This window comes from Sceloporus occidentalis, unplaced genomic scaffold, assembly GCF_023333645.1.
Source record: "Sceloporus occidentalis isolate IW3139 unplaced genomic scaffold, rSceOcc1.0.p SCAF_6, whole genome shotgun sequence".
NCBI lineage: Eukaryota > Metazoa > Chordata > Lepidosauria > Squamata > Phrynosomatidae > Sceloporus > Sceloporus occidentalis.
Genome location: NW_028316986.1, coordinates 25,073,610 through 25,088,729, shown reverse-complemented (window position 1 = coordinate 25,088,729; position 15,120 = coordinate 25,073,610). Strand labels below are relative to the sequence as shown.

General features: G+C 41.1%; 1 protein-coding gene across 2 annotated transcripts; it reads right to left on the bottom strand.

Moving 5' to 3' along the window:
* Positions 1-467: 467 nt before the first annotated feature.
* On the bottom strand, positions 468-11,257 carry LOC149310527 (multiple coagulation factor deficiency protein 2 homolog). Of its 2 annotated transcripts, none has more exons than XM_089529138.1 (4): positions 11,093-11,257; positions 8,243-8,401; positions 2,888-3,047; positions 468-2,039 (listed from the first exon to the last, which is right to left on the bottom strand). In XM_089529138.1, exons 1-4 carry the CDS (start codon positions 11,197-11,199, stop codon positions 1,908-1,910), a joined length of 558 nt encoding a protein of 185 aa, XP_089385264.1. In that variant the 5' UTR covers positions 11,200-11,257; the 3' UTR covers positions 468-1,907. The 2 variants fall into 2 exon arrangements, with proteins under 2 accessions (XP_089385264.1, XP_089385265.1); XM_089529139.1 differs by lacking the exon at positions 11,093-11,257 and adding an exon at positions 10,942-11,086.
* Between the last annotated feature and the right edge of the window lie 3,863 nt (positions 11,258-15,120).

Sequence of the window (15,120 nt, the reverse complement as noted above, 5' to 3'; positions counted from 1 at the left end):
TCTTTGCACTCTCCTGCCCACTGCCCAAACTGCTCCAACAAGGTATGCGGCTTTCAGTAGAGAAACCAGAATTCCAGCTCCTGCATTAAACAATGAAGATTGGGGGGAAATAGTAGGATTCAGGCAAATATTCCAAACAGTTCTATTCAAAGTTCCATACTATTAAGAGAAGTTGTGTGTATGGGGGAGCTGGTACAGGCAGAAGCCACAAAGCACACATTACCCACATTATCTTTCTCAACAGAAGGCACGAATAGAGCTTTGTGGAAAGCAACTAGGTGGGTCAACCACACTAACTGGATCACTTGAGAATGGCCTTCAGGTAAGACTGAGTATGTAAATCACCTGAAAAGAGACACATAAATTATTTTTCTTTTTGCAGAGAAACACTACATTCCAAAGTATGCAGAATGCTCAGCATGTTGTATTAATTTTGTGTTTAGCATAAATAACTGCAATAACTTAGCTGTTATGAAGATAGTACAATCATTTTTTTTTAATTGCACAGTAAACAAAGGAAGGATTTTTTTCTTACAAATGCACTTCATATAAGAATAGTTTTAATACAGAAAATAGGTCTCTATACAATTTACAGAGAGCATGTGAGGGGTTTGTCACTGAATATGATCCATCTAATTAAATAAAAATTAACACTTTCTCATTGGATTTACACATCAAGTGAGACATCAACATACTGTTTTAGATCTGCAAGAGGCTAATGTATTCCCCACTGAAACAAAAATTGTACGTAGTTCTTAAACTATTTTATAAAAGCAGACCATTCAAGTATTTAAACACACTCTTTAGAGAGTTTTAGAAAAAAATACAAATTATTTTCATAGTTAACACCATGAATTCAAGTCAAGGTACACTGATGAGAACCTTAACAAGGCAGCATTTTACTGTGATTATAAAATTCAGTTAAGTAACAGAAGAATAATAGTGAATGACTTTACCAAGAGTGGTAGTTAATCTACATTTTCTGAAAATGAATTCTGAAGAGAAATACTGTATTGATGGTATAATGCAAACAACCGTTTGTATCTATGCATATGTATGTACGTATATGCACACACATTCTTATTATTTTTAAAACCCCAGTTCTTTTATAAGAATAAGTTAGAACAGAACAAAATCCACCACAATACTGAGAAGATATCTGAAAGATAGAAATGTAGATATACAGGTATATAGGTTTCTAAATATTTAGGAAACAATGTAAACAGATACTAAGCACTTTTACATTAACATCAATTTTAATGGCAATTAAATTAGATATCTGCCCTTTTCTACAACATCAAGAGATCTGGGCCTAAACCAGAGAAAGACCTCCTGATTCAATGAGTCAACACTGTAAATTTCCTAGATTCACTTTGTTTAGTCTAGTCAAGATTAAGAACTAAATTTAGCCCTTTGGGAGCCCTCCCTCCAGGTATGGGGTTTCTCCTTCATTTTTGAAAAAAGGGAGTGGTGAATTCAAAATCACGATCAAGCACTGAATTATGTTGTCATTTTTAACTTATGATTACATTTCAGACCCTCAGTCCTGCAACATTTATGCTTAATTATGACTGGATTTCTCCAAAAATTAATCTGAAAAATTAATCTGTCATTAAATAACTTTCACAACAGTCCATTGAAACAGGTATTTAAGCCAATTTTCAAATAATTAGATAAGATGAACAATGTATTATATTGTTCAACATAATTAACTAACAAGGCAGTATGAAACAAGAGCCTCCACTATGACTTTTCTTTTGCGCTCAAAAATATGCAGTGATTCACACCACCTATATTTTCCTACTACTCATTTTGCAGCCCAAGGAGTAGCCCATACAACCAAACAGTAAAGAATCACATTGTGCTGGGTCACATGAAAGAAAGTATTTTTCAAAAAAAGATTATTGCTATTCCAATGACTTGGCAAATTCAGCATAGTCAATGTATCCATCATTGTTCTTATCATCATCTTGCAAGACACCATCTATTAAGCTAATTAGCTCCTCTTCTTTCATAGTTGGAGTATGCTCGCCTCCTTCCTACAAGAAAAGAAAGTGGATGGTTTCAGCAAAGCAAAAGGTTTGCAGGATGTATAAAAATCAGAATTCTTGAGGGAATTGCTTTAAGAATGTACTAACTTTGCTAGGAAGTAGACAATGAGGAGGGAAAAAACTTGTATGGGCCAAGGTGGGTCTTGATTCAAAAGCTACAATATCCTAGGGCTGGATATTTTCAGGATTGTAAGCCAGACTCACAATCTTTTGACCTCAAACTTACCTCTTACACTAGGCACCACCCCAAACCAAGGGTTTCCAAAGCACTGCAGATCAGGATGCTGGGAAAGGATGACTGCAGCATTCTCCCGGACATGGGGAGTGTTGGAACAAGTAGGTACAGCTGAACCCTGAGAGGTCTCTACAGATGCCCGTCTCATTAACAACCTGACTGGGAGAGGGCTGCAGTCATCTTCTCCCAGCACCTTAATCTGCAGTGCTTTGAAAAGTCCTCAGCTAGAGTGCTGCCTGGCTTAAGAGGTAGGTTTTTGTGGGTAGCATCAGCACATGTAGCTGTGAACATGGAGCTCTGTTGTTGTTGCTGTGCCTAACAATGCAGGATCTCTGTCTAAATTTTAATCTGACCTCCTTCTCCTAAAGCAGCGTTGCAGGATTTTTCATCCCTCGCCCACAAACCACTTGAGTTCTGTAAGCAAGTGGTTACTTCAAGTTCAGTTTAGGATGCAATCTTTTCTGGAAAGAATCCAGAGTTGCTAGTTTTAGACTCAACATGCATTAAAAAAAATAAACTGAATGATAGAAAAATGTTAACATAAATATTACACATGGTGGCCTTGCTCCTGGATATGGCCCACTAGATTTCCAGTCCTCACCTCTCTATGCACATGTGTTATTGCAGTGGCAAGCTCAAGCCCATCAAGCAAGTTGTTGCCATCGTAGTCGTGCATTTTGAAGTAATGGAGTTGCAGCTCTTGTGGTGACATTTCTGATTCTGGTTTGTCTATGACTCCTTCTAAATGTTCCATGATATGGCTGTGAAATAAGATTATCACAACTGTAAAACATACAACTATTCAACCTGTTAAGCAGAACAGTATAAGACAGGGAGCGGAAAACGTTGGTTTACCCTGAATCACCTGAACTAGATGCAGCTCACAGAGATTCCCTATTTAGCCTGCAAGGTCCCTTTGTTGTTATCTCTGATCAAAGATGAGAGGCTATTTAAATCCCACATTCTTTTTTTTTTTTTTTTGGAACTGAATTCTTTTTTTGTAGTCCAGAAGCCAAGATACATATAGCTTGTCCTCCATATCCATGGATGCTTTATCTACAGATTCAATTACCCATGGCTTGGAAATATTCCAAACATATATAAATACCAAAAAGCAAACCTTGTTTTTGACATTTTATATGAGGGATACCATTTTACTACCCTGTTGTATTTAATGGGACTTGAGCATCCATGGATTTTGGTATCCACAGGAGGTCCTGGAACTAAACCCCAGTGAATACCAAGGGCTAGCTGTAATCATCACAGCTTGTTGCGTGAATGTTCTAACGTGCATATTTTACTTCTGTGAATAGCAGCTGACAGGGAGGTGTGAGAAGAATTAAGATTGTAGAGAGAGAAGATCCAACTCTGTCTTTTCTCCCCTGCTTGGGTCTCTACAAGAAACAGCTTTGCAAATTCTTTCCATGAAATGCAAACATCATCTTCAAATTAGGACACCTACTCGTGGTATGGATAGAAAGGCAGTGGTTGAGCAGGCAGAGAGTAACACTCTGCCTGTGCAGTTCTATGCCCTTTCTCCACCAACAGCTGTCAAAACCCAGGAGGAACTTCTGCTGACGCTGCTTATTGATGGGAAGGCAACTCAGACAATTTAGAAGCAGTTCGTTTTAGAAAAAGGCATAAGCATATGGTTGCAGATGGAGTGCACACTTCTTTCCCTTCCCCTCAGAGCCTAGACCTGTTGTATCTTAATCATATGAATGATCTCCCTCATCCCTCCCTATCCCCATAGGTAAATAGCAGCAGCAGACTCTCCTAAGGCTTCACAGCTGTTGGGAGGAAGGCTTTGGATGGAGTGCAAATGACTAGAAAACAGCTCCATGCACATGGTTCAAAAGGAGACACATACACAGATTAGCCACATTTATACAAGTATACATTAACAAGCCAGGGTTCAGTTCCCAGCTTGGCTATGAAACCCACTGGATGACCTTCAGCAAGTCACATGCTCTCAGCCTCAGGGGAAGGAAATGGCAAACCTCTGAACAAATCTTGCCAAGAAAACCCCATAATAGGTCTGCCTCAGGGTGGCCATAAGTTGGAAACAACTTGAAGGCACACAACAGCAATTATTAACAGGGTATCATTCAAAGAGTTACGTGCCTCCTCATCACCGTTCAACAGGGAGAAAAAGTTCCCAGTTTTTCTGTGTAGTTGATGTGCACCTAACAAAAAACATTTGCAAACTCAACCAACTCAATTGACACTATGTGTAGTTTGGCCCTGAAAAGGGGATTGCAAAAGGGTTTCACAGGAAATTGTGAAGTAACATAAGCAGGCTAATTATGAAACAATCTAAGATTTTGAAAATATTGTTCCCATACTGGAGATCTGGTTGCCTTTTAGTCTGGACATTACTATCATAGATATAAAAATATCTTCAGACATATGGGCAATGCAGAATCCAATGACTTGGTTGTGTTTTTCAGTCTGACATTTAAAGTAGCTATTCAAGGTGCTGAACCCCAAACAGTTACAGCATCTTGGATTGCTCCTTTAAAGCTCAGAAGAAAACTCAGAATGGATTCAACACCCCACTGACATGGAAGCCTACACTGTCTCTGGGTGATTTGATGCAGATCAATGAGATTTTCTGACTTTCAATAGTTCAAGAACAGAAGCAAAATTATTTTTTTCCTGTGTTAAACTCAGATTGCTAAAATAATTTATGTAAAGACAAATGCGTTGCAACAAAGCAATTGGCCACTGTACTTTAAACTCTGAGAGACAACATACACATCTAAGAGCACTTTAGAAGAATATCCAATGTTGCTTCCTATTGTTCCCTTTAGAGTTTACAGGCAACTGCAGGGCTGGCGTGAAATGCAGCTATTCCAAACTTTACATATTTAATACCATTCAAATAAAAAACAATTTTGCAAGGGAAGAAATTTTTTATACCAGATCCAACAAACAAGCACTTATCTTTTCCCCTGGCTTAGAAAATTTAGTGTACTCACTACAACTCCCAGAATCTCCAGCTGATATCAGTGCAGTGCATACTGAATGTACATAATTCAACATAGTAAATTTTCCATACTCTTTCTTATTCTGAAATCATGATAGGTTTTGCATTCAAGGACAAAAATGGCTCATATCTTAAATACATAGAACATTACTAAAGCAAACTCTACTCTCCTTCAAAATGCCCTTAAAACACCTTCCCTATATGCCGACAGAAGGACATTAACTGTGCCAAAGAAAAGTCTGTTCTTATTTTGGCATTTGGCTGCTATAATAAATACAGTTTGAGTAATCAAGAATTTGCTTTTTGGGTGAAAGGACCGTAAAAATAGTTCAATTCTGGTAGTGAAAACAACTTGCTGGATTCTAAATGTACCAAGTGGACTCTGTTATTAAATCTTAATTGTGTACCTGTCTGTTGCTGGTAGATGCTGGGGAATGAGTGAAACACTCATTCCCCACTCCTGCTCCTTTTCCTTATCATCCTTTTCCTGCTCACACTCCTGCTCCTTTTCCTCATCATCCTCTGTCTAGCTGAATTTTTTTAGCAGCATTGGGACTGGGAGGATGGTGACGGAGGACTGGAGAAACAGACATTTAATGTTGGGTTACAGCAGTGTGTTTGCATTAAAACAAACAAAATTTAAACTGGGAACAAGCAGGATTCTATTCTTGCCAATCCTACTGTAGCCACGTGTGCTTGCCTATAACAGGCAAGGTAAACAGATGGCTCCCAAATCCCTCACTAAGCATGCAACAGCAAAACAGAGAGAAAAGGGGAGAGCAGGAAGAGCAGATAAGTCTGACGGAACAACTACATTCAGCATGTTGAAAAAGGACGAATTTGAAAGTTTAGCTGCCAAAATGGAAATAGTAAGTGGTGACTAGCAAAGGAATACATGATTCTTGGATATATTTTGGAAGAAGCCTTCAAGTACTTTCTAGAAGGTTCACAATGTTTTGGTTACTTATTCAAAGTGCTGTTTATGACTAATAAAGCCCACTATGGCTCAGGTCCAGGCTATCTGGCAAGCCATATCTCCTTATAGGAACCTGCTTAGGCTCCAAGATCATCCGGAGAGGCCCTTCTCTCAGTATCACCACCATCACAAGCATGGTTGGTGGGGAAACAAGAGGGGGCCTTCTTGGTGCCTGCCCCAAAACTTTGGTGTGTCCTTTCCAGGGAAACCAGAACGGTTTCCTTCCTGAAATCCTTCCATTGCTAGGCAACAATCAGTTTTAACTGCTCTTTATCTTTTAATGGCATTTTGTCTTTTTAAGTGCAGTTTTAAACCATTTTAATACTGTCAATAGTTTAACCTTGTTTTAATGTTCCGTTTTTTGTATGTTTTTGCCACACTGTGTTTTTAAATTAAGTTACCTTGAATCCCAATTTTGGGAGAAATGCAGGATGTAAATAAATATAACATAATAGTAGTAGATGTAATAATAATACTTGCTATTACATTTCACATATACATGAACATATTGTTAATTTTGAATAAAAAGTTCGCTAAAACATATATAATTGCTTTTTTCTGTGGTGTAAGATCCTATACCTAGTCTTTCTATGTTATTTCTGCCTCTGGAACAACATTTTGTTAAAGAAGTACTGCCCTAGAACACATCTACTTAATTAACTGAGGTTTGTATACATTTCCAACATTCTGTCATCAGCAGAAGAAACATGGCAGAAATTTCAAAGATGCTCACATGGTGTCATCTGCCTTCCACCACTTGATCCCAGCATTCCATCGTCAGATATGTCGCTGCTGCCCATGAAGACTTTCATTAATTATCATGGTTAGTATTTATTTACCGTTAGTGTAAAAGTATGGTATTCCATGAATTTACCTTCTCTAAGCACTGCTAACAACCTGCCACAGAGCAGTAGGAAAGAACTGATCAGATCTGTAATCCAAATATCTGTTTAATAACAAGATTTTGTCTGCTGGTGGAAAGCCACTAGTTCAAGGGAAGAGGTGCACAAGCCTCCAGGGACTCGAGAAAGGGCTTTCTCAGGGGCTTCACTGACAATTTAGAACTTCTACCACCATAATTTTATACTGTTCTCTGAATTTCCTAGTACTTTTGATCACTGCATAATCTGGACTGAGCAAAGTGCACTCAATAGGTTTCTGTGGCCTGGGAGTTACCTCCTTGCCTCATAGTATTTTTCTTCCCCTTGAACAAGTTGATTATTCCACTCCTGGAGGTCACTATGAGTTGCAATTTTATGGCAAAAAAAATGTATTGAAAGAGGAAAGAAATGTAAGTGGTTACTTCTAGATTTGATTTAGGTTTTTTTTCATTTTCAGTTGCAGTAAGTAGAGAGCCAGCATGGTGTATGGTTTGAGTGTTGGACTACAACTCTGGAGACCAGAGTTTGATTCTCAGCTTGGCCATGAAACCCACTGAGGAGGAAGGCAAAGGCAAATCTCCTTTGAACAAATCTTGCCAAGAAAACCCTATGATAGGGTCTCTGCAGGTCAGAAACAACTTGAAGGCATACAACAACAACAACGTCCACAGTGGGTGCTGGAGGGGAAAAGTTCAACCCTAAGTTGTGGGAAGTGTTTCAGTTCTAGGCAGTAACTCAGAATTGCTACATGAGCCCACAGGGCAGGCTAAAGAGCTGTTACTGCTGTACCTTGCTGGCATACCTGACTGAGAAAAAATGAGCATTACTGTCTACGTCTACATAACTAAAAGAAGGACTGCAAGAAGAGAAGGGTTCGAAATAAAGTTAGAGAACAGAATATTAGTTTATGTTCAAGGAAGCAACAAATAAGACAAACCCCAAACCACCTCTTTACTTCTACTGCCCCCTAGAGGCACACAGTTGCTTGAGAAAGTAGCTGTTCAGCTCTGCTTCCAACATGCATTACTGAACTCCACTGCTATACTCTTCAGAAGAATCGGTAGCTCAAATCCAACATTTACACTGCATATGAATTTACAAAATACATACTCCTTATCCTGCACCATGTTTTTATCAAGGCGTGCATTAGGATGATGACTTCCACCAGGGTGGGGATCCTCAGCCAAACACAGCAAGCAGGACAGAAGAACTAGGCAGCTAAGAAAAAATACTCTATACATCCTCAGGTGTATCATTATAGCCATATTCCTAGAAAGAAAGAAAAAGCACATAAAAAATATTAAAGCATAAGACACCTTTCATGTAGTTAGAAACATAAAACTACCGTAATCTCCCACATATTTACAAACACAGTTAGGAAGCCCTTCAATGTAATGCAGTAAAATACTTGGCCTCCCCCTGAAAAAAACATCAAGACAACCCCCAAACAGCAACTACAAATGATACAACTTCACTTTTCCCAAAATGAAAGCTGTGGTGTCATGCTCCAGCCCTCCAGAGCAACCAAAATCAAGTGGAAGCGGGGACATTTTATCATATACTACTTCCGTTTTAGGCTGGGGATGTGTGTCAGAACGAGAAGTAATGTGTGTCAATGTGTTTGAAGGTCAATTTGGCATACTCTTGAAGTTTAGAGTGCTAGCCTCACATGCAAGGCATATGGTTTTGAAGGGTACAAGCACCCCAGGATTATACATTTCATTCCCTGCCCTCTGCTATTTTTCCAACATGTTTGGAGCCAGTGGATGCAACTGAAAGCTGGACTAATAGTCAGCTTTAGCTGAACACCTAATTTAGTTCAAAGTAGATCTTCGTAAAGGTGGAAACAGGCAGTTTGGACTATATATAATAGAAAAGGCATCTCTTTGCTTGTGACATTAACACTTGCATTTACTGAAAAAACACTGAGTTCATTTTAATTTTGAAAGAGATCTGTTTCAGTCTAAAATGAAGGGGAGGAAGGTATCCCATGACACCTTTAAGACTGATTTATTTGAGCATGAGCGCTCATGGATTTCAGTCTCCTACTTCAGGTATACTGATGGGGTACAATACTCAAGCCACAGATACTGTACTCTAAGCAAAGCTCCATAGATGTGGAGGCAAAATTATAATGCAATGGGATACAAAAAGACAGTTGTGGATTGGTTGTAAACATTCAAAGGGATGTGTAAAGCGCAATCTTACATATTACAATACGGAGTCATGTATTCTTAACGTTATGAAGTTTGACCAAATAATTTATTGTGGCTACGTTTAGTTTAACATTTTATATTCCTCTTCTTCTTTCTTTCTTGATATTTAATACTGTAAGCCACTGCGATCAATATGTTTTAATAAGTAACAACCATCCGCTTCCCGTAAGCAATTCAGAGAGGGTTTGTGACAACAGGTTTCTCCAGATAAGAGTATGGATTTAAGAGTTTTAACACCTACGTGTACGTTTGTGTAATGTTGTTTCAACACAACACCCAAACCCTGGCACGCTTATTCCTTGCCATCCAACTTTACCAATTCATTCCCAGCAGCTGCTGCTTATTACATTTGTAGCCAGAAAGAGAATTCGCCTTCCAGACATTCACACTCAGATGGAGCTATTCTAGTAGTTATTACTCACGTGAAACAGATCTCAACATTTGCTAGTGACTGGGCCAATAAGAGATTACTAGCCGTTTAAATAAAGGAGGATGAATGTTGCCAGGGAGCACCTGTCTTGAGACCTCCAGGTCCTTTGGTCTACAACTCCCTCAACATTTTGCCTTTAGCCATGGCTCACAGCCAGATCTCAGCATTGGACTAGGATACTGAGAGATTGGGATTTGAACCCTCGCTTGACCATGGAAACGCATTGGGAGACTTCAGGCAAGTTTCTCAGCCTCAGAGGAAGACAAAGGAGATTATCAGACAAGGGGAATTGGAAGTATAATCCAATGGCAATCTGAACGCAATCACGGGGTTTCATGTTATTGCGTGACAGACTGCCACAGGCAAATTCAGGCAAGGGCATGCTATTTTGGGGCAATGGGAGCCAGTTCAAATGCAATGCGCATTCATGTAACTGTGTGACTTTAAGTGAATGCGTTCTGGCCCCACTTTCTTTCTTTTCATGTGAATTTAAGAGGAATTCCTCCAAAGGCAAATCCCTCTGGACAAACCTTGCCAAGAAAACCTCGTGAAAAAGCCCCTCACAAAAGCAAGGGGGGCTGACGAGGGAGTATGGAGGGCGAGATGGCCCTGGCCCTGACCCAGAACAAGGCAGCTGTCTGGCCCTCCTGAGCCAAGAGTCCTCCTGCCGCCTTCTCTGTGGTTCAGCCCAGAAGCCTTGAGAGTTTCAAAACCCTTCTTTTGACACTGAGTTGCTTTCAGTTGCCATTTAAGTGCCAAGGGAGGCACTCTTTGCCAGGAGGAGGGATGTGGGCAGATTAAGAGACTGCCCCAGGAGAGCGATCGAGGAAAGGCAAGTCTTACTCTGATCGCCTTCATCTTCAAACCTCATTTATGCTCCGGTCTCTAAAGCCAAGCGCCCACCGGAGGCAACCCAGGCCCCTTGGGATAAAGCAAGACATCAGACCGCACAATGATATCTCAGAATACCAATCCATTTTAATTCATTAAGATGTTATTAATACAATTCTATATTGATCCAGTAAACCACCTGAGAGCCTGCGCCGCCGAACACAGAGCCTGGCAGACAGTTCTGTTACTGAGACCTCTGCCCACTTTAACTCTATCACAGCCCCACGATGCTCAGTGTTTAGGCATCCACCACTGACTCGAGTTTTGCTTACGGTTCTCTATCGGGATCGTTATCTCCCTTCCTTCAGTGGCCTTTCGACGTTACTCTTCTTTTGCAAGTAAAGATAAACAGGACTCAAGCTCGCCGCGGAGCGAGTAAAAAAGGCCCCGCTCGGCCACCATCCCCACACCTAACTGGCTCACCTCTGAACCTTGCGCGCGAGCCGCCCAATGGCCACGCCCCCTCCTCCTTTTCCTCCCGCGACTATTGGCCGGCCTCCCTGAACGTTCCTTGCCCGAGAAGAGCGCATGCGCGGCTTTTCAACACACAGAGGCGCGGCCAGGAAAGTCGTTAGATAAGCCACGCCCCTTCTCCGTTCCCCCCTCCCTCCTCGTAATCGCGCGCCGCCTCTTCCTCCGGCCTTGTGACGTGGCTTTACTCATTCCTGAGACTCCGCCGGTCCCTTCGCCTCTGGTGCTGATAGGCTCAGCCACGCTTCAGTCATTCGAGGCGGACCTGAGCTAGCCAATCGCAGTACAGGGTTTATTTAAGACCCGCCCTCTCTCATTTTGTCATGAGAGCTGGCGCTCAGTGATTCCCAAACTCTGGTTCTCCAGGGTTTTTTTGGACTTCATCTCCCAGAAGCCTCAGCCATCTTGGCCAAGGCTCTGAGATTCTGGGAGTTGAAGTCCAAAATTACCTGTAAGGCCAGAGTTTGGGCATCCCTGTCTAGGGCCCCTAGAGCTGCATCCACACTGCAGAAATAATGCAGTTTGACACCGCTTTAACTGCCCTGGCTCAATTCTAGGGGATTCTGGGAACTGTAGTTTTCTGAGACATTTAGCCTTCTCAGTCAGAGAGTTTTGGTGCCACAATGAACTGCAAATCCCAGAATTCCATACCATTGAGCCTTGGCAGTTAACAGTGTTGTCAAACTGGATTATTTCTCCAGTGCTGATGCATCTTATGTTGGCTCTGGCCCTGTGCATGTGTAGCAGTCTAGAATGTTAGCATTTTGAGTTTTGTGTCTCCCATAAAAAGAGAGAGACGCAAGTCTCAAAAATGCTCACATCTGCACTGCAGAAATAGTGCAAGTTGACAATACTTTAACTGCCACGGCTCAGTGCTATGGAATCCTGGGATTTGTAGTTTTGTGAGATATTTAGCCTTCTCTGTCAGAGAGCTCTGGTGCCGCAACAAACTACAAATCCAGAAATCCATAGCACTGAGCCATGATAGTTAAAGCGGTATCAAACTGCATTATTTCTCCTGTGCAGATGCAGCCTTCGAAAAACGCAGTGCATCCTGATCCTCATGGATGTTTTAGTCAAGTGAATGTTGGACAAGTAGGTTACACACTCTCAGCCTCAGGGGAAGGCAATGGCAAACCTCCTTTGAACAAATCTTGCCAAGACAAACCCATGATAGGTTCGCCTTAGGATCGCCATAAGTAGAGAAAGATTTGAAGGCATACAACAACAAAAATCAGAACCAGTGTGGTGTAATGGTTTGAGTGTTGGACTAGGATTATGGAGACCTGGATTTGAATCCCACGCTGGGCCTTGGAAACCCAGTGAATGATTTTAAAGCATTGTCAAACCTTACATGCACTATTAGGGGAAAGAGAAAGAAAAATACCAACTATATCACTGGAATTAAGAATCGGGGTAAATCAGTTACATTATTCACAGCGTCACAATGATAAATTACCTGTTCAGAGTTTATATATTCCAATGCAAAATTCAAAAGCTGTGTCAGGAAACAAGTTCCCTGGGAAAAACTAAAATCTGGAGATACAACAAAGAGTCTTGCGGCCTGTTAAAGGTTAATCAAGTTGTATTTGGCATAAACATATGTAGATTCCAAGCTGCTTCATCAGAGACAAATCTGGAATACATTTTGAATTATGTAAATACAGAGGTATCTGTTTTGTGAAGGCAATTTCGGTTTGCAAGCTTCGTTCTGCAGCTGAGAGTTGCTCTTGGGTTTTTAAAATGGCTGAGAATGGAATTTCCTTCATCAAGAACCGTTGTAGTGGCAGAAGCAAATGTGCAGATAGTAGGGACATATAAATCGAGAAATAGAATTTAAAGGCAGAAATTTTCCTTCTTGAACCTTATAGTTGTTTGCAGATATTCCTTGCAGCTACTCAGTCATGGGCCACAATCCTTCATGGCATAATGCAGATCCTCCAGCTGTTCAAGTTTGGCAGGGACAATCCTAACTAATCCTTTGTCCCATTTTATTCAGCTGCTTTGAAGAATGTCCCAGCATCTTTCTCCTCCTACGACTTTCCTCCTTTGTCCCCAGCATATTTCCATTGGTGCAAAAATAGTTTGTACAGTACTCAAACTCAGTAGGGGGAAAAGGGAGGAGTGGGCAAAATCTTGCCCTTTCCTGTAGATTCAGGCAGAAGCAAACTGCTGCAGCAGAGTGACCAGGTGTCATAACCACAAAGGAGGACAAGGCAACATAAAATGGAGGACATTAAAAAATGAAAACTAAAAATACTAATATAAATATAAAACCATTTCATATGTTTTATTTACAGCTATATTGTATATACAGTATTTTATTATGTACTCACCAATATTTTTCTGATAAACTTGTCTTCATTTAAATGCCTCATTGCCTTACAATATACCTATGGAACTCTGACCAATGCAAATGCTTAAAATTGAACTTTACCAGCAAAAAAACCAAGGCTGAATCTATATTTTCATTATTCATTTTATATATACATTAGTGCTGAAATTAAGGGGGAAAACTCTCTCAACATTCGTATTGTGCCTAGTCATGCTCAAAATGGAGGACATTTTCGAATTCCTCCAGGATAGAAGGTTGAAATGTAAGACATATCCTGGAAAAGAAGGCTGTCTGGTCACCCTGTGCTGCAGCCTCTTCTAGCTTGTATTGGATGTTATTCCTCCTGAATGTATTTTGCCATCTTGACTGCACTTGGATGTCGCTGAGCCACGTGTCCCGGTTTTCATCTGTGAAATGTTGGAGTGTATAGCAATGTAGTAGTTTATGTGTGCAACTACGCTACACCATTTACCACTACTATCCAGACCTCCTGTAGAACCTCTGAAGCCCCTCTACATGGCTATTCTGTGGCTGATGCGAGGGGGACTGGAGAAGTATCTGGTTGTGTCCCTGTAGTCAGGTGCAGAGTATTGCACCACATCATGCCCTGAGGTGTACCGGGGTCCTCTAGAAGTCTCATAGTCAGACACTTCCATAGAGTTAATCACACTAGCACAAATAATATGTGCAAATCAGATTATTTTCTCTTGGAGCTGCTCTAGATCCAACACGTTAGTACCACACATACCAATTTGAAAGTGATCTGGTACTGTCATCCAGTCCAAACCTTGCCTCAGGCCGAAGCCAAATCAGCACTACTATGCTGTCGCTTTTTACTTGGGGCCATCACAATTGCTGTTGTACCTGCCAAGCACCTCTCTGGATAGATGCTGTTGACATATCACTTGTCCTGGCATCAGATTGATCGCTTCTCCCATCATTGATCATTGTTGATCATTGATGGCTGGGCACTTGTGCTGGAGGGAGTGCTTGCTTGGGAAGGTGGTGTCAGTGGAGGACCTTAGGAGAAAGGAACCTTTTCTTTCTTTCTTTCTTTCTTTCTTTCTTTCTTTCTTTCTTTGCAACAATTGGTTGGGCTCAGAGCAGGTAGCAAGTAATACTTGCTTCAAAAAAACAGTGATTGTTGCCACTCATCCAAATCCAGCCTGATCCAGGTGTCCGCGTAGCAACTGCTAGCAAAACACCACAAGAACTGGATTCATCATGGAACTGGCCTTAATTTTTATAAACAGATTGTGGTGGATATAGGATGAGTCTGGGGGTTTGGGCTACTACAGACAAGTGGCAAGATTCTTTCCTCTCCACCTCAGTCCACTACTGGGACATGCTTGCTTCTACTCTGGGGATGGATCAAGAGAGAGGAAAGAGCAAGAAGAGAAAGAGGGGAAAAAAGTTCCTGTCTCAGGTGAGAGAATCAGAGTTGCTAAAGGGTATTGGCACAAAGCAAAAACCCTCTTGGTTGCTGGGCCCACGCTTTCATGGCTCAGCCTACTATCAGCTAACCCTCCACCAAGTACAGGATGGTGCTTCAATGATACAGTTAGGTACAGGAGGGACTTTTGGTTATTGCAGAGAAAAGGGAATACCAACCTCTTTAGTATCTAAAAGTAGGTATACACACATG

Bases quoted from the DNA above. Each gene is read 5' to 3' on its own strand.
- LOC149310527 (XM_089529138.1), bottom strand. From the start codon at position 11,199: ATGCGCTCTTCTCGGGCAAGGAACGTTCAGGGAGGCCGGCCAATAGTC. The intron at 8,402-11,092 runs GTGAGCCAGTTA...CTTTCTTTCTAG, and splicing joins CTCGCGCGCAAGGTTCAGAG to GAATATGGCTATAATGATAC. The intron at 2,040-2,887 runs GTGAGGACTGGA...CTTTTCTTGTAG, and splicing joins TAACACATGTGCATAGAGAG to GAAGGAGGCGAGCATACTCC.